At 35.1% G+C, this 24,746-nt stretch overlaps 1 protein-coding gene across 2 annotated transcripts in view; it reads right to left on the bottom strand.

Annotated features, from left to right (window-relative positions):
- Nucleotides 1–545: 545 nt before the first annotated feature.
- The window catches only part of TLL1 (tolloid like 1), a 136,599-nt gene continuing 112,398 nt past the window's right edge, over nucleotides 546–24,746 (bottom strand). For both annotated transcript variants that reach the window (XM_085319822.1, XM_085319824.1), the window contains 6 exons: nucleotides 22,995–23,175; nucleotides 16,358–16,483; nucleotides 15,416–15,543; nucleotides 10,491–10,704; nucleotides 4,774–5,024; nucleotides 546–2,703 (listed from right to left, as the gene is read on the bottom strand). In XM_085319822.1, coding sequence (XP_085175948.1) covers nucleotides 2,569–2,703; nucleotides 4,774–5,024; nucleotides 10,491–10,704; nucleotides 15,416–15,543; nucleotides 16,358–16,483; nucleotides 22,995–23,175 — 1,035 coding nt within the window. In that variant the 3' untranslated portion in view covers nucleotides 546–2,568. The remainder of the gene's footprint in view (nucleotides 2,704–4,773; nucleotides 5,025–10,490; nucleotides 10,705–15,415; nucleotides 15,544–16,357; nucleotides 16,484–22,994; nucleotides 23,176–24,746) is intronic.

Below are 24,746 nucleotides of genomic sequence, written 5' to 3' on the forward strand. Positions count from 1 at the left end.
GTGTAGTTCATTAAACTAGGAGTTAACTGAACATGTGAGTTTCATTATTTCAGAAGAAAAACTCTCAGAATTTAGAAATAACTACATTTCTAATAGCATCTGATAGCACCATGATATGACCCCAGTTACCTTCCATTAGGTCCTGGAAGTAYCCTACATGGTGTCCTTGCCTTCAGCTTGCTCAGTTCAACTCTCCTCCTCAACTACTTCAGTTGCACTATTTTATATAGGACAATGAGATTTATACACAAAGGAGCCTCTAAGAATAAATAGGAAAAAAAACCTTCCAAAACCAACAATCTTGGCTCARTTTCATGCTCAGTTAAAAATAACCCTGAGGGGAATAAAAACCCCAAATCTGGAGAAGAGAAAAACTTGCTAGGGAGATGCTACTGCTGCTGATTCTTGCTCTTCTCTCAAAATTGCAGCACAGGAATCCAACACTGCTGATAAATTATGTATTACTGTTAAGAATAGGTTTAGTCTTGTTTTTAACTACTGTAAGTTTTGTGACAGGATTTAGTAGTAAAGGCCATGGAGACAGTGCATGCTGTTCACTTCTTGTGCAAACACCCTGAAAAATGAATCAAACAAAGCGCAATGAAGCAATGTTATAAAAATACAATGATTCAGTCTTTGAACTTCACACACAGAAGCTGTCAGGAAAGTGACAATATATTAATAGCAATACAGGTGCTAACACAGCCAATGACACCTAAACAGACTTTTGGTTTTTATTTTTGTAAAAAAAAAATCAGATTTATTAGTGCCAATGTATGTTCATAGTAAGGTAACAGAAACTAAGCTAATTTGAGTAGCAACTTACATCAAAGGATACCAAAATAATATTTTTTGTAAGTGAAACATAATACTTCATTTTAAYTGGATTCTTGCCAACTAGAAGTCCTCATTATCTGTCTATGAAGCCTTTAAAGAAAAGTTGCTACAGTCAAACAGGGTCCTGATAGAACTTGGCACATAAAGAAACAATTCAATTTTCACCCATAYAATACCTCTCACTCTCCTGGAGCACTCATTCATACAATACTTACAGAATGCACATATATTATGACTAAAACCATGTATGGCCTAAAGCACATAGAATATTTCAGTTCTAAACTTAACATTTCTACAGCAAAAGCAGGTCACTATTTACAGCAGATGATCTTGCTCTGCAGATGGGGTTTTTGCTCAAAGATCCTTTTGTCAGTATATGTTGAAGTGTCCATGTCAAATTATTTATCAAATTAAAGGTGTATCTACAGGAAGATCTGTTTGATCGTGTGCGAGATTTCTAAGGCAATAATAGTAGTTGTTCCACAGGACAAGTGCTGCCATTGCAACGAGCTCTTCGCTGGAGCAGTAAGTCTTCATTTTTCAGATGCAGCCAGGCATAGTGAGACATTCATGATCTGCAAGATGTTGGCTCAAAAGTCTAAAACTTCTTGGTTTGTTTTTGCTTTTAATGTTCACGGAATAGCACCATAGGAATTCACTCTTGATAACAAATCCTGGGTCTATTGTATTGGGTTTTTTGCCATCACAAATACTCTTATTCCAAGAAAACAAATGCTCCTGTTCTCTCAACTCTTTGGGTAACCTCTCTCTTGGATACTACTGTAGCTTCATTTCTGATTAGCTAAAACAGACAATTAACTCATTCACAAAGAGGTCTGAAGAAAAAAAGCTTAGTAGCGGTTCCAAAATTAACTGCTGAAAACAGAATCAGTAGGAGGARTTTCAGATGATTCTTGATGTTTCTCATGGATACAGATTTTTATCTCAGTCTCTTCTTTATTCAGTGCAAAATAAGAGCACATCATCAGAGATAGCTTACTTAATCAGTAAACCTAATACTTTCAGATGCTTATATTATTCAAATTCTGAGTCTTCAGCTAGTGATGACCAATGTAACAATTCAGACTTAACTGTTAGTAAAACAAAACGCTCTAAGATCATTTATGTTTCAGAAATAAGATTTTCCAGTTTCAAAACACTGATAACCTGATATGACAGATGAATCCATAAAAAAAAAAAAACACAGAACAATGTAGGAAGACCATCCCATTTCATATCTTGTTACATGTCTTTGTACATGTCTTTTGTATCCAAGATACAAAATCAAAGCAACCAGAATGAAATATAAAGATAGTATTTTGAGTATGTGACCTGAAAGAGCCTTTTTTTCTCCTGGACACCATACAATTTACAGAAGGAAGAACAGTCTGCAGGGTCCCTTCCCCTGAATTTAACTGATTGAATCTGCACACATCCATGACAAGTGTCAAGTCATGAACAAAAGCTTTTATATTCTCCCTGGAAGCATGCAAAGTCCTTTCACCAGCTTTGCAGAGACAGTCAAATATGGAGTCTGCACATTGTCATCATATCTRTTCCACTGGGATAGGCAAACTCTCTTTTTTTTCTGGTCTTATAAGTCATCATTCCAACTGAATTCATATAAAACATTTGTGCTAATAATTTCAAAAAAAAAAGGCATGCCTTCCTTCCTTTCCATTGTGCATTCTTTCTTCCTTGTTCTCATTTTCTGGCATAGAGGTTCCTGTGTTATTTTTTGGTGTGCGTGCTATCTGGGTATTTTATACTTCTGTATCGTATATGAAATCCTTTCTTGTTGATTGTATCATCAGTATGAAAGTGGAGTAACATGGCTTCTCCCGCTGAATAAATTTCTTCTGGTGGCTAAAATAAATGAACAAATAAATGAATGAGCTGTCCACAYTGATGTCTATTTATTCTACTCATTCAAGTTGTTTTTCTACTGGACATTTCTCTTCCTTTTATACTTCGCTGTGTAATTCCACTGGGTCTCATATACTGCTATCTGTAACTAACACAATACTTCTACTCATTCAACTCTAAATTGTAGGCTTGCATTGTAGGATTTTTGGAAAACAATGCAGACTAGAAGAACAATGAGAACGTACAAATTTCCACACTGGAAATGTCTGTACTACCCTTACATGACAGATATTAGGTACCTATGCTCTTTGACATAAGCTAGACCCTAAAGCTAAGAGGATGAAGACACTCTGCCAGGCCAAATTTAGGTGGATTCTCAGGAAGTTATAACTCAAACTCCTCAAAGCTGGAGGTCAGCTTAAATCATGAAGCTCTGGGCCTGGAGAGCACCCTCTTGCATAATACTTTCTGAAACTGTTCTAAATTTTCCAGTTTGTATTGACTCTCTTATTTTTACTTACRAGAGAAAGAAAAATTAAACTTTTGTCCTCCTTCCCAGATCTCTCCAACAGTTCTGCTCCAGTCATGGAAGTGACCRGGCAGGACTGTATATAGTACTCCAAATTAGGGTACACAACCGACTCAGATAATCACATATTATTCTTCATGATAGCCTGTCTTATTATCGAAGCTGCACATTGATGCAGAAGTACAAATTGAACTACCAAATCTAAATTTGAAAAAGTGGTAATGTATACTTATGGTGTCTTTTTTCTCTTTCAGTTCAGTTTATTTTGCTTTTAATAGGAAATACGAGATAAAATAGAAAACATGTGCTTTGTTCTGAAGTCATTCATCCATATCAAATCAAGGGGGGCAAAAAAAAAAAAAGAAAAAAAGAAAAAAGAAAAATTGTCAGCCAGAGGCTGGGTCAATGTTCCAATCTGCTGCACTTCTCCCTGCAAAATAGGCATGCGTGCAAAGAAAATTTTCCTGTTCATAGAGTAATAGATCTGGCATCAGTTGTACTATTTCTCTTCKAGTATTGCCTGCACTTCTGTGGTAGCACCTTTCCTTTTTCCCTAAGTGTCCTAAAGTGCCCTAAAGGTTTAAGTTGGCTTCAACTACAGTCAACTAGTCAGGACAACTGAGATGTCTGATCCAGCACAATGGATAAGTCCAAGTGGCATGTTGTTAATTAAGAGCTCCTACCATTTCACATAGTCTTTCAGACTTTTTATCTAGGCAAAGCATGTATGTATGAAAGTGTGCTTGGATTTGTACAYATATAAAGAATTGACGATGATTTGTGAGACCATGTCACCAGCTTTTAAGGAAGGTGGACAACAGAACAATGCAACTGTGAAGAGAAATAAGATATTTCTCTTTCAGCATGTCACCTAGCCAACTTCCTCCATGTGTCACAATTAAAATATGACAGAGATGCTTTTGGAACAATAGTGTTCAAAGTACACTCTCAGGTTAGGAGCTTTTTTCTTCCCCAGAAGTTTTAGTAATAGACAAACATACTACAACTACTTGCCACTCATAAGATACGACCAGTTCATTCAGACTGAAACAATTTTAACTTGGCAATTTCCAGCCCCAATGAATTTCTCTCTCCTAAAGGGAAAACATTTTTTTTAAAAAAAAAAGAAAGAAAAAAAAGAAAAAAGGATGCTAACTGATAAGCATTCCACAGTCAGCTTCCTGAAATGTAATGTAACATTATAATGCTCTGGGCCAAAAAAGCAACAAACAAAAAAAAATCTAACAACAACACACACTCAACTCCCTCCCTTCTCCCAAAGGGCAGAGAAGAAAATTTACTGGTTGAAAATACTTAAAATACTCAAAGGGAATGTTTTTAAAAGTCATAGAAATTTTGAAATCTGTAAGTTAAAGAAATTTTAGAAATCTTTAATTTGTTTAAAAAGACACATTCTGATATATTCTGATATATACACCTTATGGTGTAGTAATCTAGTGCTGCTTGTCCCCTCTCCCCCACCCTTCTTTGTATTTTTGGCATTTATTGAAGTAGAAAAGTTTTAGTACCTGGTTACTTACCCCAGATCCACAAAATCGACCAAGTCTCATAGCTGACTTATCATGACCATCGAAGAGCTCCACATAGTCATAACCACAATCTGCCTCCTCTTCTACCTCAAAAGTCTGAAACGCTAACTCAACTCGACAGCCGCGCTCTGCCACCAGGAGCCAGTCACAGTCTGCCTGAACTGGGTAGTTGTTATCGCCAAACTGAGCGTGAGAGTACAGATCTTTGGGCTTGGCTTCAGCTTTCAGCCGGCCACCACACTCTGTACAGAGAAAGGAGGAGGGGGGAAAAAAAAAGAACAAACTAAGAAGGTCACTCAGTGCAAACAAGTATTTTTTCTCTGTAGATGCCTCGCCTGATTCAGGTCGAGTGAATTTTTACTTCAAAAACAGATCAACCAAGGAACACGTGRTGTGAATACACAGGCTGAAACTGATTCATATTTAAGTGGTTTGTATTTTGGACTGAATTCTAAATAGAAACTTACTGTCGTATTGTGACTATTTGTCTAGTTAAGGGCTCAAAACAAGTACAGGACACTCCCAAACTGATAAAGCCCAATTATGCATGAAACAAACCAGAAAAAAAGAGACCAAGAGCAAGCGTCAATGGAGGAAGCTCAGGATAATATATCATTCTGCTAYATAAATCCTTTTTTGTAACTACAAAGACTTGAACACATTTCCTAAATAATTTTCATGTAAGTGAGAGAGACAGGGAACACCAAAGCCATATGAAAAGGAGTTCAAAGGACAGGAAGTTCTCACRACAGACATCTGAAAGATACCTAAGGTCAGCAAGGCAAATGCTGCAAGTGGAGTATCCTCTGTGCTCCTGAGGAAAGTCCTAAAGAGAAGATTGGTGCCTTATATCATACCAATATTTTCATTACAAATCTGTTTGTACTTTATAAACAAAATGTGTTGTTTGAAACACATTTGTCTGCATCTGCTSTAAAAGTTCATAATTAAGTATGAATAAACTTACTGTATAGTCCAATAGATTGTTCTTAGCCAGTTTGCTTAAGGAGATTAGAAACCACTGAAAATACATGGACAAAAAAACCCTCAATTTTTCTGTTCCAAAATTTTTCAGTAGTTATAAATAAAATTCATATTCTATTACAAATTTCCAGTGAGTTTAGCTTTTAAGATAACTTAAATGTATAGCTGCTCGGTATCTGTCAATTAAAAGTGCTATTATCAGGCAAATCAAAAATTATCTTCAAAAAAAATTCATTGTTTATTATGTTTCCAGGAGATGGGTGGAGACTTAGTTTCTTACAGCTACGAAGATTTCAACAAAAACAGCATAATTTAGCTTTGGTCTTGGTTTCTCATCAAGTTTCTCATCCTCTTTACAGCACAGATAAAAACACCAAGTGCAAATAAGCTTTAACCAAAATCTGACATTTACAACTTATTCCATTGTTATTGACAAATGAATAGATAATTTATCTGCATTTTGATCACATGTACATTGATCATTTTATAATCATCGGAACCAAATTACAGAACTCACACACTAAGTTTGGGTGAAGAGATAATTTGAGCAAGACTGCAGTGGCACCGACTCCACCTGCACTAAACATGCCCAATCACAATGTTATATTCTGCAGTCATATTTCAGGTAGGAATTGGTGACTATAACAAGGAAAATTCATATTTTTGACAAATATATGCTTTTTTTTTTATTAACAAGGAAATTAAGGAAAACAAATAGGAAACAAATAGAAAAAAAAATATGTAAGTGGAGTATTATTAGTCACCAGTTATTCAACCTGAAATTTTGAAGTCTTTCTTTTAGAAGAACAGATAAGAGCATCCAATAAATTTGGGATTCTTCATACAGATTTATTGCTCATCATTACACTAGTTTACTATTTTTTTCTTTTTTCATAATTTCTGTTTTTTTATGGGAATGTTGCCAGCATTAAAAATCCTCCCTCCTTCAGATACAAAACAGCTGCTAAAGCATAAAATGTTTAATGAACTGTCCACATTGCTTCCCTGTGCTTGCTGCAGCATATATGAGCTTAAAGAAATGGTGTAGCCATACTAGCAGCTACAGAAAATTTAAGCTTATATGGCAATTTCCATTCTTCCACCCTCCTCCCAAGGAATGTAGCCTTAGATATTTAGGAAAAAATAGTATTTGGAAATTAGAAGTCAAATTTTCAATTCCTTTAGTACTTAATTGTAGTTTCAAAAGTCTCTGTCTAACCTGCACAATGTAGCTCCAAATCAGCATCGCACAAACTGTGATGAATCTGCACAGAACAGGGCAGCACCATGCAGCAATATTTAGGGTTGCTACCAGAATTAACCTAGCWGCACTGACTGCTGCTTTCTGTTTTGCAGGTACATCTACTCTGCTGTAGATATAGTGTATATATCTCACTGCAGACAAATACGACTGACTTCCAAAGTGCTATTGATCTGACAGTTTCAGATGGAAGATTTTTTTCTATATCAACTAAGGAACACAAACTATTAGGCATCTCTTTCTTGTTCCCCCCCCTCCCCCTTTTTAGGGGCTCTCAAGCCTCTTACAACCCTAAGGATAGAAACAACGTAGTTTCTTGGCCATTTAATAAGCTATACAGTTGGGAAGAGCTTAAATCTACCAGCAGTGCTCTATCAGAGCTCATAAAACCGATTTTAAGTTTGATACAGCATTGCCACACTGAACTATCCACAGACATTTAGTGAGCAATTCAGGACTGTAAACATGCATCTAGGGCCACCTGAGATGCCCAGATCTGTCAGAGGCATCACCACCAGGCTGGCAGACAGGACAGGACCTRCAGCAGACCTGCAACTTTCTGCAACAGCAGCTGAGTGCAGGCACAATAGATGAGGGGGTACAGAAGGGAACCAGATGCCGGTGTTCAGGCATCTGAATCACTCCCTGGGAAATGTTTTTTTAATGTTCTGATGGAAGCATTTTTATAAATTCCTTCTAAATGGGCTTATGACTTTTCTGAYGGGGAAAATACAACAGAAATGATTTCCAAAAGTACATGTCACTTTAAAAACCACATTTTATACGTTTCAATTTGTTCAGGAAAGGTTTTCTAACCAATCTATTTTTTGAAACCTTATTGACCCTGCTGCTGCAGGTTTATCCCGCGGTCTGAAATRTTTGATTCATTCAAATTTGGAATTATTGAAACTAGGAGCTAAAAAGTGTTACATAAGAGGAATCTGATGATCATCAGGAKCTACTAGAAAAAAAGGTCACTAAAACATCAAGACGGTGACTTAGCAGACCAAATAACTAGCTGATTCATATTTTAAAATAGTTTTTAAAACATTTTTTGTAGGAGATACAGACCACTAAACATGAGACATAAGAATTTTATGTTATATTTTCTTTTTTTGTGTGTAATTTCTTAGGTACATGGAATCATATATTCATTTAACAAATTCAAAACTTTAATCTCTGGACCTGCTGAAGAAATAGAACYTCATATTTGTATCAATTATCATGTATTACATATTTATCCTTTGAACCGTTCTCAAAGTAACCTCAAAAGTCTGACAAGAGTYACATAAAGATCAAAAAAAGAAAAGTTAGTGATCAAAAGCTTTGGTACAGGTCTTACACACCAATCCAAAACACTGTCAGGAATACAGGAGCACAGACACATTCTGGTATAGGATCCAGTGACTTATTTCATAGCTGCCACATGACACAAGTCCTTCCACCAAGCAAGTTCCACCCAGACGCCAGAAGCGAAGACAGCAGCTTCCTCCACTGCCCTTGTCTACCCTTGCACAGCTAGACAGGATTAAAAGCAATCTTGCCTACTTCGAATGCATACTGCATACATTGCATATTGTTATTTGCTAGAGAAAATAAAAYAAGAAAATATAATACCTGGTCTAAACACCTGGCATATATCTATTCATTAATGTCTGTGTTCAAAAGCATATAGGTAAAATTCCTGCTGAATGMCTGTTTGGCTCAAGATAGCAAGAAAAGGCTGTAAATTCTTTGCTGTGTCTCAAATTGAGTTCTATGGTGCCTCTCACAACACATGCTCATAGTTAACTTAATGAATGTTTTGCACAAAAACAGCCTACAGAAACAAATACCTAATCTTAAAGGGGCAAAATTTTATAATTTYTATAGCATTCTTAAACAGGTAGATTTTATTCTTCAACTTTTCTCAGAAATGCACTATTATATATGCTCAGAAAGTTTTTACAGTTAAGGCATAAAAACTGCAAGAAAGCATATATGAGGGAAGTTCCATCAAGTCATAATGTAACTAGAATCAGGGAATATAAAATTTGAAATTCTTTCATATAATGACTGCTTCAGCTCTGCAAACTGAAAGTGAGAAAATAAGTAAGACRGCATAACGTCTGTTCCCCAAAAGAGTTGACTTTCATTTACCTCATGGTAATATAACAAATAAGTCATTATTACCATTCCTATCTRATTTTGTATATAAAGCAAGGGATTATTGTGGTAGGGTAGGTAGAAAATGTAGCGCCATTTTTGTAAAATAAGGTCTTCAAAAAGAAGAAAAATAAATTGACTGACAGGTTTTTAAAAAAACAAATGATCAAAAAACCCCCCACTTTTCACTTTCCAGACCAAGGACATGAAGAGTGAAAAAACTGTTCAAATTCTGTTGCCTGATGGTTTTCTTTGAAAGGGAAATTTAATTAATAACGTTTTAGAACTGTTCTTAACAGAGTCAAAAGGGAAAAAAAAGAGAAAAATAGGTTTATATTACTGTATGAGGACTTGTTAGCTGAGCTTTACGTATACATCATACACTTTATGAATACCTCAAATGGTATGGATAAGAGACTGACTAATCGGTCTGCATACTACCTAATAATAACTGTTACCTGCCAGTAAAACCTCGTATACTATCAGAGGTAGTTATAAATCCATTCATCAGTAATATTTATTTCCARTATATTGCCTGAAGGAGAATGGACTGCGGAAAGGAAAGACTGATATTACAGCTGAAAAAGAAAAAAAAAGAAAAGCCTTCAGAGGGAGTGCGGGAGGTTCACAGATTTAGCACTAGGGGTCACTGCGCACTAAGCAACCTCAGGAAAGCGATGCAAGCGCTACGAAAACGTCCAGAGAAATGAATCAATACAACTGCAAAATCCTGCTTTAAATTTCAGTGTTTTCTGCAAAACACAAAATTAAATGGTAAATACCACGAATATTATATTTTTAAGGTACTAGAAAAGTCTTCAGTATTGTTTTTCCTATTCTACTTTGACTTTTCAGCTCTACAGGAAAGTAACTGTTTATACAAAGCTCAGACTTTTGTTTAAATTGAACAGGAAAGTAAGGTACATCACATGCCCCAGTAAAGTACTGCCATCACAAATACAATGAGAAGCTACTGAATCTTCTGTAAACTGATAGCATGAATTCTAAGAAATGTCTTAAGACTGTCTRTGCCATAGTCTTATCAGATCTTGTTTCACAGTCTTTTAATCACRTACCTATAAAATTAAAATTACCATAAAGTCAAACCAGAGAGAGTGAGAGAGCGAGCAAAACAGCATTAGCAAAAGAGAGAAAGGCATGCCTAAATTATAGAGGGTATTTTCTCCAATCTCAGACTTCTCCTACTGTTTTAAGGTTTCGTTACATTTAGTTGTAACATTACGTTGTCTAATAAATCATCTCAGTTCCTTCTGAAGAAGGAAGGGGAAATTAGTAAACCACATCCTGATTTTCTGACCTGTTGAGTGCGTTGCTTGGAAGCCTTTTCTTTGAACTGATGCATCAGAAATAAATCGGAGAAACATTTTATTTCCAGTAGCCATTAGAGGATCCGGTAACTTATTGCCACATAAGCGTCCCAGAATTGGTGATTTCTCAGTTTCACCATCAAACACTTCCAAGTGGTCATAAGCACATTCTTGGTGTTGTTCTATCTCAAATTCATTAAAGGTCTGGGGAAAAAAGGAGATTCAATGTATTATTACATTTACTGCACTTGTAAGGTAAATATATACTGCAAACGTTTCAAAATGCAATGTACATGCAGTTGAATGAGCTTTATGCTCCTACAAGCCTGTAGCTTTGAATAGCACACTGATTTTAAGAAAGTGGAATAATAATTAAGACAGTGAATATTAAAAAATTGGCAAGGTATCCTTCATATAAGAGATTAGAATCGATAACATAATAGCAAATCTGGAATATTACTATCTTTTTGTTGAATTTGTACTTATATTTTGTATGATTATTCCAAATTTCACTTTACACGCAGACAAACCAGAAAGCATGAAATCGATTTGTTCCTCAGATAGTTGAGGCCTTGAAACATTCATGAAATATAAAGCCATAAAGCCTTTTTCTAGATACTTACCTCACATCAGTTTACACAGCTGAGAATGACCTATGGCAATGTGCATATGTAAAGCATACAAAACGCAACACCTTGAAAATTATCTTGTCTAACCTACTATGTAGAAAGAAAACTTCTATAACAACAATATTCCTGGCTGTATCCAGCATATTGAAGTCATGTTTTTGCTACTGAAATCATTGTGAAAAGTAGTAAATTGTGAAAAAAATGGCAAAAGGATTTTGAYTTTATTAAAAAACTCCATTAGACTTGCTTTTGCCCTCCTCAGCTTTCCCAAGAGAGTGCAAATTGCTGCAATAGCTTAAACACAGTGATCACAAACTTCACCTCATTTCAAATGTCTGATGCTTCTCCTATAATTGAGAATCAAGATTCTCGCTATTGCTCCCAAGACTCATGGAGGCTTGCGAGGACAAATTCAATGCTATTAAAAATTGTAAATTGTGAGTCCATAGGAGTAGAGCCTGGGCAATTAATTTTTATCAGAGCTSAGATAACTCAAACAGAGCATCCAAACCATATGCTTTAACCTACAGAAACTACTAAAAAAGCACTAAACGAATACCCGCTTTTCAAATAAAATTTGTTGATATCATTCAAATCTTAGAAGATAAGCTTTCTTACTTCAAGGTAGGCATCTAAGAGACTTCAGATGCAACTTTTTGACCAGGGCCAAATTTGAACCAGAAGCCTTAGAATTAAAAGGTTGGTATTTTCCTCTCATGTAAACACTAAGAAGGCAATATAAACATACACTTTGTGAATTTTCACAAGTAACCTAAAATTCAAGGCAAAATTTAGAACCTGCTTCAAAAAAAAACATAAAAACACTAAGTATAAGTGTTCCTAATAAGTAGCCAAACACCTGATTTTTTTAATGGAAAATACTATTTCTTAATCTCCTGTTTTTTAACAGAAAAAAATGGTTAATACTGAAGATATCATAATTATACATTCTATCTGGTATACCAAAGCAAGTCTAATCTACTGAATCCCTTGTGGAAGCCAGCCAACATGAAATGTGATGGCACTTTATACTAACAGCTGACCTAAAGGAAATATGACCAGCAAACACAAATCTCTTTGCCAGAAGAACCAGAATAGCACTTTCAGTTTGTGAAAGCCAGACAGTTACATGATACAATAGAYAGAGGTTCATTGCACAAGAAAATTGGGGTTTTATATTAAGGGAAGGAAACTGCAGAGGTAGTAAAAACAGCTGTGCAGCAGTTCCTCCTGCTGCTCTTAAATTGCAGTCAGCCATCTTATTTTTACGATGCCAAGTACGAGTTGTCATTTATAACCAAATAAAATTTGATAGATTAAAAACCCAAAAAGCTGAGAAACTAACTGCAAGGGAGTTGGTTAAATATAGATTTGAATCGAGTCAATTTGGATTCAGCAAGAGTAATAGATGCAGTCCAAGAGCAGCCTTAGAGCTTAGTTTTCTTTTAAAGGAAAATTCCATTAATATTTTTCTCTTCTGATTGTTACAAAAAAGGCAATCTCACCATATGAGGAACCTAATACGCTTAACAGCTGAATTATCATGGTAATGTCTCTCTTATAGGTTTAGGAATCCCAGTAGTAAGTGGTACGTGCTATATTAGGTTCCACTGAAGAAGAACAGGAGAAAATCCTAAATACACTGTGAGTCTAATAATTGATTCTAGCTATTATAAATAGAACCAAAGGATTTTCTATAAAGAAAAGCAAATTTTAATATTAAATCTTTTAAAAGGTCAAAATAAGTCATCTTTTAAAACACAATCTCCCTTTTTAAAGAAAGGCAGTCAGTTCCCAGCAGGACTATAAGCAGGCTTGAAAGAAGAGAATCGATACCATTTTTCCTTAAAGTTGAATCTAATAAAGGAGTTGCTACTAACTTGCTCTTTACTGTTTAGTGCCAAACATTTACTGATAATTTAATAAAGTTGTAGCATAGTTAAATCATACTTCATCTTCCTGGGAGAAATACTTCTGAAAATCTAGCCCAACTTGACTACAATCCTCACTTTGATGGTCTCATTAGTAGAAAGACTATTCAGGAGTGTTACGTATAGCTTCTGAACATCCAACCCTTACTATCTATAGCACTCTGAGCAGATATGCTGGTGGCACTTATGGATAGCTGCCTGCATGGGATACTTAAGTCTGTCTCTTATAAACATCCGGCTGATTAGCTTATGAAAGTCTCTCTCTCTCTGTGTTACATGTATTTTCAAAGCCATCTTTATCTGTACATTTCATTTAAAAATTCCAAAGTGCATATCCATTTTTTCATAGGCTTCTTAATTACACAGAATGCTTAACTTTACCCTTTTCAGGAAGAGACTTCAATGATTATCAGTGTGAGAGCAATTACATGAAAAGATTAGTTTCTGTATACCAACTCCCACCACAAAATGAAGCCTAGTCTCACAATTCCTGTGCTTTTGCTAGAATGAAGAGATCAATTCTCTCCTTGTTTAATTTGGCTAAGTAAACTGTGAGGAGTAAACTTAAGTTTGGTTTGAAAGTCCAAGAAGAAATATTTATCTATAGTGGAGGTATTATATTAGTATTATTAATAGAGCAATTTGCTGTGCCAGACAGATTTTGAAGATCTTGTAAGTTAGGAGACTGACCCTACTAGCTTTCACAGAGAAGTGGATTTCAGACTCCAAATCATATAGGTATTTTTGAAAATGCTACGTAGAAAAATTCTGTCCAATTTCTCCAATTTCACAGAAGAAAGCCAATTTTAAAATCTTTTATTTTAAAGCAGACTCGCACAATATTTTCTTAAAGAAATCTTTACACATGAGCTTCTCCTGTTGAATTTAAAAGTACCGAAAAGTCTTACAGAAACATGCCCATGCCTGTGATGAGCTTTGGGTTATGCACACAGGATGAAGTTCACTTGTTCAGAAGGGCTAGTAGGAAGGCCTTCTGCATTGAAAACCTTTTTCTCACCCTTTGAATGGACAGAGACACCGTTCACCACCCTCTCAGCAGTAAGAGTTTAACCATTTTWCTCCTGGATAATAGAGATCAACACATAATCCCATATCAGCATCAGCAGTAGGAGTTCTGGTTTGGCTATGCCTCTTATCCATAAATTGGTGTAGAGTATTGCTTCTGCTACTTTTAAGCAGAGACATTTTTTCTTCAGTTTATCTGTTCCAAAGCATTTGTAAAAACACTATTGGACTTTCAATAAGATATACAAGGCAATTTCTGTCATAAACAAATCTCAATGCTCTTTTCCYTTTTGCAGTCTTTCTATATGGACAACAATCCTTTCTTTCCTTCTCCTTCTAATTGCTAGATTATTAAATGCTTCAGAATAAGGAATCTGCGTGTGTGTGTAAAACTCGGTTTTGCTTTGTTTCTCCACACGTATTATTGTAACTTCTTTATTACTATATTTTATACCCAGCAGGAGAGATTTTGTGTGCAAATTCACAAAAACATTTTCTCAGCATCCAAAACTTCCTCTTCAGATGAGTGAGAGATCTAGAACAATGGGTGGAATTTGCTTGCTGCCTAAAGGAGTAGTTGGCCACCAGTACTGCAGTGACAGCCACGTAAGCTCCTCTCTATGTCCTGAAGCCAAAAGGAACATTGGGGCTGAATACAAATCAGAAAAAATCCACAACAGGTCTGTGCCAYTGGCTTTGTACAGAGGCTGCACAACTTCAAGGAGTCTGGAAGCTCCCTCAGTTTTGTTAGTTCTTCTTCAGCCACCAGTACCGCCCTCAGCCAACCAGACACAAAGTTCCCTTAACTCTACTTAGGTTACTCATCTATTTAGGCTAAAATTTTGTGCAGCATTTAAGTCCACATTCTTTTGTTCTGTTTCTTCTTTCCCTCCTTGAAAAATACAATCAAAAGARAGAGAGAGAATAAAAATGCTGAGACATGTAGAGGGACTGTTTGTAAGCTGTAATTCTGCATACTGTACACATTAAGTTTATGTAAATACTTTCTGTCATGTTTGACAAAACTTTGTGCTATTTTTATGCATTGCTACACTGATACATTAAAGTCTGACCAGAGGAAAGTATTATTCTTGCCCTTTGCTATCCAGAGTATTTTCAATAACCAGAAATTTAAATTCACAGCTCCATGGTATTAAGTAGCCCCAGTTGGTCAGGAACGGCAGCAGTCAGCAGGGTTGTGGGGGTTTTGTTTAAGAGATTTACCTTTGACTGCAACTTGATAGCAAAGCTTAGTAACAGTTTCATATCATTGATTTGTCAGTTGAGAAGGTTTGAGTGAAAAAAAAAAGTAGGATAGGCAAAACTTACTAATTTGACYCTCTGGCCAGGGGTGGCACTGATTTCCCATGTGCACTCCTTTCTGCTGGGATACTTGTCAGGCCAGTTGGGACTTGTGATGATCCCATTAGGACTATGGATCCTCTGTTCACATTCAGCTGTGCCAATAACAATAGCATTGGTTAGTCTGGAAATCTCCATTCAGATGCAGCCAGAAAAGTACAGTTTTCTCTCAGGGACCCACTTTACGGAAAGGAGCTTTAGGAAGAGAGCTAAGCATCCACTTCAGTGGGCATGATCATGCTCATCCACTTTGCAAACACTTTACAGCAACTAATTCAGCATGCTTGTTAACTGATTGTCATAAACGTATGCTGTTGTTTACAATGAATTGCCATCTTTTGAAACAAATAACATACAAGAATATAAACAAAGTACCAAAATTAATCAAGTATTTTGCTATTCCTCCCATTCTGCTTTCCTCACAAATAAATATGAAAATCCACAAGAGAAATCTTGCCAATTCAACTTCAGTGGGTATTTTTAAACATTTTTGAAACATTGTTTAGTCTCTTCCTGCTAACACCCATATTGCAGCTACTGAGCAATTATTTTGATTTCTAAACCATAGTGTCTAGACATACATTAAAGTGGAAAAACAGCTAAGACCAAGTTGTGAGCATCTACCGAGAACAGCTTAGTCATTCACATCCTGTTACACCATAACTGAATCACAAGTGCCTCTCTACAAATACATACAGCAACTAAATATAAGGAAAGCAGGAAGTAAAAATCCATTTCATTTCCTTTTGCATTTCAACTTTTAACAAAGTACTTTATAAGCATCAGAGAACTATTCAATAAGAATCTTCTGGAATCCCTTTTTTCTCCCCTTTTCCTTTAAAGGAGAGCTGCAGAGAGCTTTCCAAAAGACAGCTGTATTTCCTACTGTTCAGATATGCTACGACTTACCTTCCTTGCAGTCGTGTTTGTTCTCATGCAGCACAAACCCATTGCGGCACTGACAAACATAGCTTCCTACCGTGTTGATGCACTCGTGCTGGCAGCCACCGTTGTCCTTCGAACACTCATCCTTGTCTAAGAAACACACAGCAAGGACATGTGAGCATCACAGGCAGCAACAGTGCTCGTTACCAAAAAGAAAAAGGGTTGTAACAGTGACCAGGTCCAGAAAGGGATAAACTAAGGGATATTCTTCTCAGCATGACATTTTTATAGTACCTTAGTTCTACTCATTCATTGCTCAGCCTGCAACCTTGCACCATGGCACAAATATTCTACTTAACAAGAAGTGGGGGATAGTTTTTAGGTGAGAGGAACACTAGTTAAACAAGCAAGCTGAAAAAGAAAGGAGGTAAGAGAGTTACCAGTGTTTACTCTTTCAACTAGTCTTACTGCTAAAGATTTCATAAATATATCTGAAGTTTTATTTTAATAAACAGGAGCTTAATTTATGAACAAAGTATTTCAACTTTATGCATATCCCACAATTTAATGGGCATATGTTGAAACGAACATTTAGGCCAAACAAGGTTTCAAGCTCTGCACATAAAAGATCTAAGAAAAGAGGGATCTAACATAAACTTTTCAAATAAGCTTTTTTTTTTCTAGCCAAGTGACAGTGTGCTTTACTTTTAATGAATCTGGACATTAAAGAACCTCTCAAAATGGCAAATATTTCATTGAAAAACATACAAAAGAAACTGATATTAATTCTTTCAGGAGATCTACAATACAGCATGCAGTTTGTTTATTAACATAAAATTCTTTAAAAGAGCTTTTGTGTGTTACAAGTAAAGCAGGGAGTAGGGGAGGAAATATGACCTGCATTAAACAGCTACAAATTCATTGCATGGAGAAAAGCCAGATTAGATTAACAGGCTGTCATTTTAGCAAGAGGCCTCAGCTGCCACCCTTCTATGTCATTCAGCTGTTGTCATTTTAGGTAAGGCTGGTCCATTAAAACTGTCAGACTACTCCTGACATATAAACATATACATATATATGTATATACATACATGAATATATGTATCCACAACCACACAAATCCATATATACATATATATGCATATATACACACACACACAACCCCCCTACAGCCAGACATTAAAAAAAAAGAAACCCTGTATCTTACAAATTTGCCATTTTAACATGCAAAATAAAGAGATGGGAGAAAAGCAAAGAAATTATGGTCATCCCAGAGGTCCAAATGTTGCAGCACTGGAATGTAGAGCACGCGTCTCCTTCAACCTCACGTATCTTGGAAAGCAATAACGAGCGTTATCTCCAAACAAGGTAGCATGCAATGTTGCAGGCTTTAGTAGGCACAGTAAGAATTTCTATAGATTACACGCCAGTATGGATAACTTAAGTCTATTACTGTTGTTTTACTTATGTGGTTTTTCTCCCCGCCTTTGTTGAAGTTTCTGTTCAGTAACACAACAAAGGTACTCTGCATTACAATCACACACATATCAGTGCTTAATCTGCCAAAATATATGTGACATTTTGATCTCTGAGTTGCAGCTCTCCAGTAAAAATTAGTTTGCACTTGTAACACAAGATGATGACATATATTTATAGAAAAATCCTGCAAGTCAAACCCAAGCATCCACAACATTTTTTTGTGTGCTGTAAAACTCAAATCTGTTTGCACTGAAAGTGCTTGGAAGTGTTCTGCAGATGCAAACAGATTTGAAGGGTAAGAAATAGTCAAAAGCACATGTAGCTCTTAGAATCAGCCAAAGGCTTTTATTAGTTATTGCCATAATGATGAAAGAAGCATAAAAGCTCTACAGCATACTATTTATGAACCTTGAAATACAAGTCCAAAGCTGAGGTAGTAAATCCCTTCAAACAAAAGTTTTAATCTCTCATCTTTTCAAAAGCAAGCACTATCATAAACACCATGTTACAAGTAAAGAATAGAAATAAGCAAATGAGAAATTACATGTAATATGAACAAAACTCTTCAATATTTCCCCTCCTGAATGTTAGTTTGTGGTTTTCTAATAAAATAAAATAAATGGAAGGCAAGCTCAAAATGCATTCAAATTAGACATTCAAGTAGTTTAGGTACACAAATTCTGAACAACAGCCCTCTCCATTTTCACCTTCTGAACTGCATGAAAATAGAGAAAAGTATTATAACATTAAATATATCTGTATTCTGCAAAATAATCTCCTAAGAGACAAGTGGATAAGCAAACAGACCTGCATTAGATCTCTTCAAGATAAAATTTATGTAAAACAATGGACAGAAGGTAAAAGAGAGAAGCTTGAAAAAATACTTAAACTGTTAATCACTTGTACATGGTTAATTAAGGATGCAACTGTTGAACAAGCCTTCCTCACACTTCATAAGTCAGAACAGACTGTCAAATTGTTGCCCAGTTTCAAAACTCACAAAAAACAATTAGTCTGTATTAGTTATAGAAACAAATGTTTTGCCATGTAAAAACAAAGCCATTTGTTATGCTGACAGATGGAAATGAGTCTCCCAGTTTCGAATGGATACTTTCTTTTCTTATTTCAGTAGTCAGAACAGGGAAAGATCCATTCTGAACAAAATGTTAGATTTTAACCATTCAGAGTACAAATGGTCGTACCTCTGAGACCCTCAGAGGCCACCAGTCTGTGAATAATACGTACTCGGCCTGAAGGGACCTGTATCAAGTCCTTGCAAGATTCAAAAACAAAAATTTTCTCTTTGCAGGCAGCGTTCTTGTCTGTGGGGAAAAAAAACGTACCAGGATGGCACCAGAGATGAGTTTGTGCTCCAACACAAATCTGCTCAAGGCTAGAAACATTTTAACATTCTCTTTTTAACTGACTGGGGTGTGTCATCACCCCAGAAGTGTTCCCACAAAATTCATTTCCACTTTACATCAGACACCAATGTCTGTTTTGAATGACCATGCAAAGAATCACATTTATTTAAAACAGAAAAATAACTCTAAAGCTTATCATAAATGGAAGCAGTTTAATGACATGTTGCTAATGTGTATTAATCCTACCAATATGTAAAAAACTTTTTAGAAGAAATGATGAGGGCTATTTTTTTTGAAAACACTAAAAAGAGAGGAGGAGAGAGGAAGAAAAGCATATGGGAGGGAGGAGGGAAGAAAAGCATGTGAGAGAGAACAGATTATTCTTTTGAAAGCTTCCAGTTTAGAAGTTTAAAACTCAGTTCCAAAAAGTCAACAAAAATACTAAAAAAAAAAGTATCATTACTCCCTAGTTCCTCCTCCTTGCTCACATCACAAAACTGAATTATATTYTTATATTTATACAGCTTTTCTCTGAAATTAGATTACTCTAAATTGCTCACAACAGAGCTTTCTTGAGATTAGTCCCATCAAACRTAAATTTTACAGATTTTTTTAMTAYATTTTTTCTCACTTTCCAGTAGCACCTGGATGGCTGTTAAAACAGCCAAATTACAGCCAAAACCACAATCATGTGTTTTCTCRTACCAATGCAAATGTCTTCTTAATGCAGGTCATCTGTTGCCCTGTGTCACTATTTGCATTCACAGTTTATCACAGTGGGTTTCAATCACCAAAAAAAMTCTGTTCACTAATCTGAACTGGAGCTGGGCCATACTTTCTCAACTGTAGCCCTGGCCATGGAATTCACCACCAAAAAGTCATCAAATAAGTTCCTTGGCTGTGCTTAAGGAACATATTACACTTTTTAATCTTCACACTAATTTGACTAATTGACCACCTGCATCCTGAACACTTCAGGCAAAAAAACTTGCCTTTTACTGGTGAACAGACTGCAAGATGCAGCATTTTCCTCACTGCTGATTTTTCAAGCCATATATCGGTAGAGGTTGTATTGGGAAGTTTATATTGCGATTTAAAAAGCAAAATGCTTAAATGCCTTCTAGCGAGTATCTTGCACAACGAGAACTAACAATAAGCATTTCTCAGCATACATCATTCTAAAAATTGTTGATTCTAAGGACAAATGTATAAAGAATCAAAAAGAACATGTGATCAGCTGAATAGTGATCAGTTATCAACTCCTAAAAGTCAAATTACATATGGTGGAGACTCAAGTCCATTTGCCATTCTTAATTGATGGACAAATAGCATATTATGTTTATATTAAACTGTTTACCCTACATTCTTAAGTGTTTTCTAATAGCAATGACATTTATGACTGATGAACTATTCAGAGATGACAATCTGTTTTTATGTACTTTAAGTTCAAATCTTTGATTTGGTCTCAGGCATTGTAAAATTTGTTTGCGTCAGGAAATGCTGTCAAAAGCCATACAATACAGAAGAAAAATATCTGCTAAAAGTGATAACAATCAGAAGAGGAATCAAAGAATTAAAGCAATAACAGTAATAAAAACAGTAGCTGAACTCATATGAAATGAGAGATGAAGTTTTGGCAGAAGTACACGATGAAACATACAGTACATTTATGTACTTGTAGACAAACACTATTTGCATCCAATTAGCTTTGTTTGAAGGGAATTAGAAACAGATTATTCCATACTCAGGACATCTCACACTTCCATTCATTTTTAAAAAAATCCCTAATTAATTTATTCTGCTGGTCAACGGAGTCAAAAAAATGTGTCTTTTTTAAGCTACCAGATAAAAACTTGATTTCACCTAGGAGAATTAAAAAAATTTCATTCAAAACTGAACAAGAGAAGGGCTATAACATTCTGAAGGACAACTCAGTCCTCTAAATGCCATGGATTATAGCCGAGTCCTCCTCCAACATACAGAACTGGCCTGCTTTCTTTCTAGAATGTGTTCAGAATAGCAATGTGATTGTTTAAACTATCACTGAAAGACCACAGAAAATAAAGTATCACTTCAAAGAATATCAGAATTTAAATGTATAAATATGCAGCAGCAGGTCCATAAAAATTTCTGAACTACAAAGCTTACAAATTACAATACTATTATTTAGATAATAGTATAGGTAATAAATAATAATATCCTGCTTTAGATATTGAAAATATACATGTAAGAAAACTTAATTTGCAGAACTTTTTCTTCTTTTTTTTAAGATAGAACATTTTAATGGTTACTCTTCTAAAAAACATCGTATTTTGTGACAATTCCTCCTGGCACTACTTAGGCCAACATGAAATGACAAGTTACATAAGTGTTTCTAAGAGGAAGTTTATCTGCCACGTATGTACAGTTATTTACTGCAAATACTGAGTGAACCTCAAAAGCTTCTTGCTAATTCAAAATGTCATTTTACAAGTAAACTAAAATTTCTATGAGTTAAAGGTGTCAGTATATGTAAAAACAGATCTGAAAAACTATGCCCAAGGAAATGTCATTTCCCCCCAAAAATGCTTTASAGATAAATGTTTGTTAATTTCTTTGCATGAGATAAATCACTTTCACCCTTTTTTTTTGTTTTTTAAGTGACATAACAGAAAAAATTGCAAGTTGCAAATCTTCAAGTCACTTGTCTTGATGTTTTCCTCACATTCTAAGCAACATTTCTTATACAATATATTGATTCACGTTACTTTGTCAGAGTGAATTCATCAGTTATTAAGCTATCTAATGAAGTATTTTCATTTTGGCTTTGATAACAAAACACCTAAGCAAACGAACACTATTARTGGTGCATTGTAATACATTTTGCTACGTGCTAAATGTAACTGAGATTCTCCCAATCTAGATTTTTTACTCTTATCAGGAAACTTGGGGCAAAATTCAAAWCCCAATTGCTTCTGAATGGCTTCCAGACTTTGTGGGAGGGTGGTTTTGTTTGACACAAGATAACACACCTATGCACATGTGTGCATGTGTAAATACACACAAAAAACACAAGCAAAATGCCACTACTAAAACCAGGTGGTATCCTGCCACAGACAGATAATTATAATCTAGTCTCAGAGGGTAATGGTGAAAAACATTATCTCGCAAGTATTTCCTCACACCTTCAGTAYTTTTTCATGCCTAACTTCAGCCAGTGATACCTGTCTTCAGTGGATATAAACTGCTGTAGATCTCATGATGCCTCAGTGAGATTACACTTCTAATTAAAGATACACACAGATTTTTACAGGAGCAAGGTCTTAAGCTCTTTCCTACTGCAAAACATTAAGAGCAAAGTTTGGCAAGAATGATCSCATAATGCTAAACAAATGTTATAGYAGAAAGTGGTAATTTATAACTAATGAGATATATTAAGAGACCCGAGTGAAAAAACTACATGTGCACATAGTATGTAATGTGTCATATTACAACTGGGATTTGAAAAAACAGGAATAAAATGTGAGATAAAAGAAATCTTATAGAAATTCAGGAATGCTTAGTAAATTTACTTTTTTCCTTTTATCTCATAATGTGTATTTGTCTCTACAGTTATTTAAAAAAATGTACACATGTTCCATAAATTTTCTACGGTATATAGGCACTTCAATTCAGAATGGTATTTTAGGAGTGGCTTATGCTTTTACAAACGAAACAAGTTAAAGCTACAAGCAAACTTGTAAGGGAAAAGGCCACTCACTTTCATGACCAGGACACACTGCATCTAGACAGTCTGCGCTCAGAGGCATTCACAGGTAAACAAGAGYGATTTTCTATACCTGAAAAGAAGTGAGCCTTGAAGCCTTTTTTTGACACAGTGTTGTCAGATCTGAACTCAATTCGCATGTTGTTGTACTGTGAGGTGATAACTTCAGGCACTTCCGTACCGCAGAATTTACCGTGTAGTTTGGAATCGGAAGAAAGGCCACTTCGAATCTCCACATAATCATATTTGCAAACCTGAAAGGAAGGAGAGGTGGGGGGGGGAAATCTTTTTTCTAGTTGACCAAAGGCATGAAATCATTCACAAATGCAAGAACTTTGATTGACAATCTGCTTAACAATCTGTTAATACTTTCTTCACCTTTTTCCTGAGCCCCTGAAAACATTCGTAATGCTTACAAATGCTCACCAAATTTGTGCAAGCATATTTTAAGGTCACTAAGGCACATCTACAATACAAATTAACGTTCAAAATTATGGGTCTTTTTAATTTTATTATCTAATTTTTAAAATGCTTAATTTATCAGTTTATTTAGAATTTAGAATTATACCTATTTTTGCAATATAAACCAAGTATCCAGAACCTATAAATATTTTTCTCTTTGCACCTTATAGCTTAAACAAAATTTAYTATTCATTTAGAAGGCCGCATGCCAGGTTTTTATAATAATGTATGTAAGATAGTCATTTACTTATGAATATAYGTATCTGCACTATTAACACAGCCACTTCTTCAACAATAGCACAGCTATGATTTGGAGGACTAAAGCATGTCATTTACATTAAAAGGTTAAAAATAAAATGAAATAAAATAATGTAATAGAAAAGCCTTATGCAAGGCCACCACTCCTGATAATACTTTCAGTGTATAATCCCTTGGTCAACATAAAGCCATCTACCCCCCAAACTTTTAAGCTTCTTAGGCTCAACTATCAATCATTTAATCAAAAATGTCCCAGTTGTCTGCAATTAATAGCTTAAGAAAAAACAGTGGCCAGGAGGATTCATACAGAGCTTAGATTGTCCATTAAATCCAAGTTATATTTGATAAATCGCAGTTTTTATTTATAGTCATAAAAAATGTCAGGGGAGCTAGAAGGGAACTATATATAATGATGTTTTGGCATTTGTTGCTCTCCCTTCCAATGAATTATTAAATGATCTTCAATGTTTTCTATTTTTTAGAATATAATACATTCTAGGTGAAGAAGATTAACTTTTTATCATTTACTAGAATTGTTTTCATATTCTGCAGAATTGGGAAGTGGCAATTCATTAAAACTACATTTATATAAATATATAAATTTATATAAAACTTGAGTTACTTCTACATGTTGATTTATATTAATTGTAAAATAATTTCATCTYAATACATGCAATTTTCAAATATAACTTGCAATGAAGTTAATAAATGCCAATATTTATTTCAGCAATACRTCAAGAGTAAGTGTTGATGTTTTTATAGGTTTAGATTAGAAATGAAATGGTATTYGAGATAATTTTCCTATAACATTAAATAAAACTAAATTGTAAGTCTAYTGAAGCTGTAACATTGGGCAAGAAATTTCAATTATTTGTAAACATATCTTAAAGTCTTTACTTATTAAGTTTGATACTAAATGAATAACAGAAGATGTTCAAAACATTTGCTACATGTACACAGATATACTTTATGCCTACATTTTCAAACAACATATTGTTTCAGATATTACCTATGTTTCTTCTAATTTTCATAGGTATGTTTCTTAGTACTAGCATTTAGTAACACAGGACAGAGTTCTATGGTCAAAACAAAATCTTAAATTCTG

Source organism: Rhea americana, unplaced genomic scaffold (genome assembly GCF_003343005.1).
Source record: "Rhea americana isolate MKP2758 unplaced genomic scaffold, rheAme1 scaffold_60, whole genome shotgun sequence".
Taxonomy (NCBI): Eukaryota; Metazoa; Chordata; class Aves; order Rheiformes; family Rheidae; genus Rhea; species Rhea americana.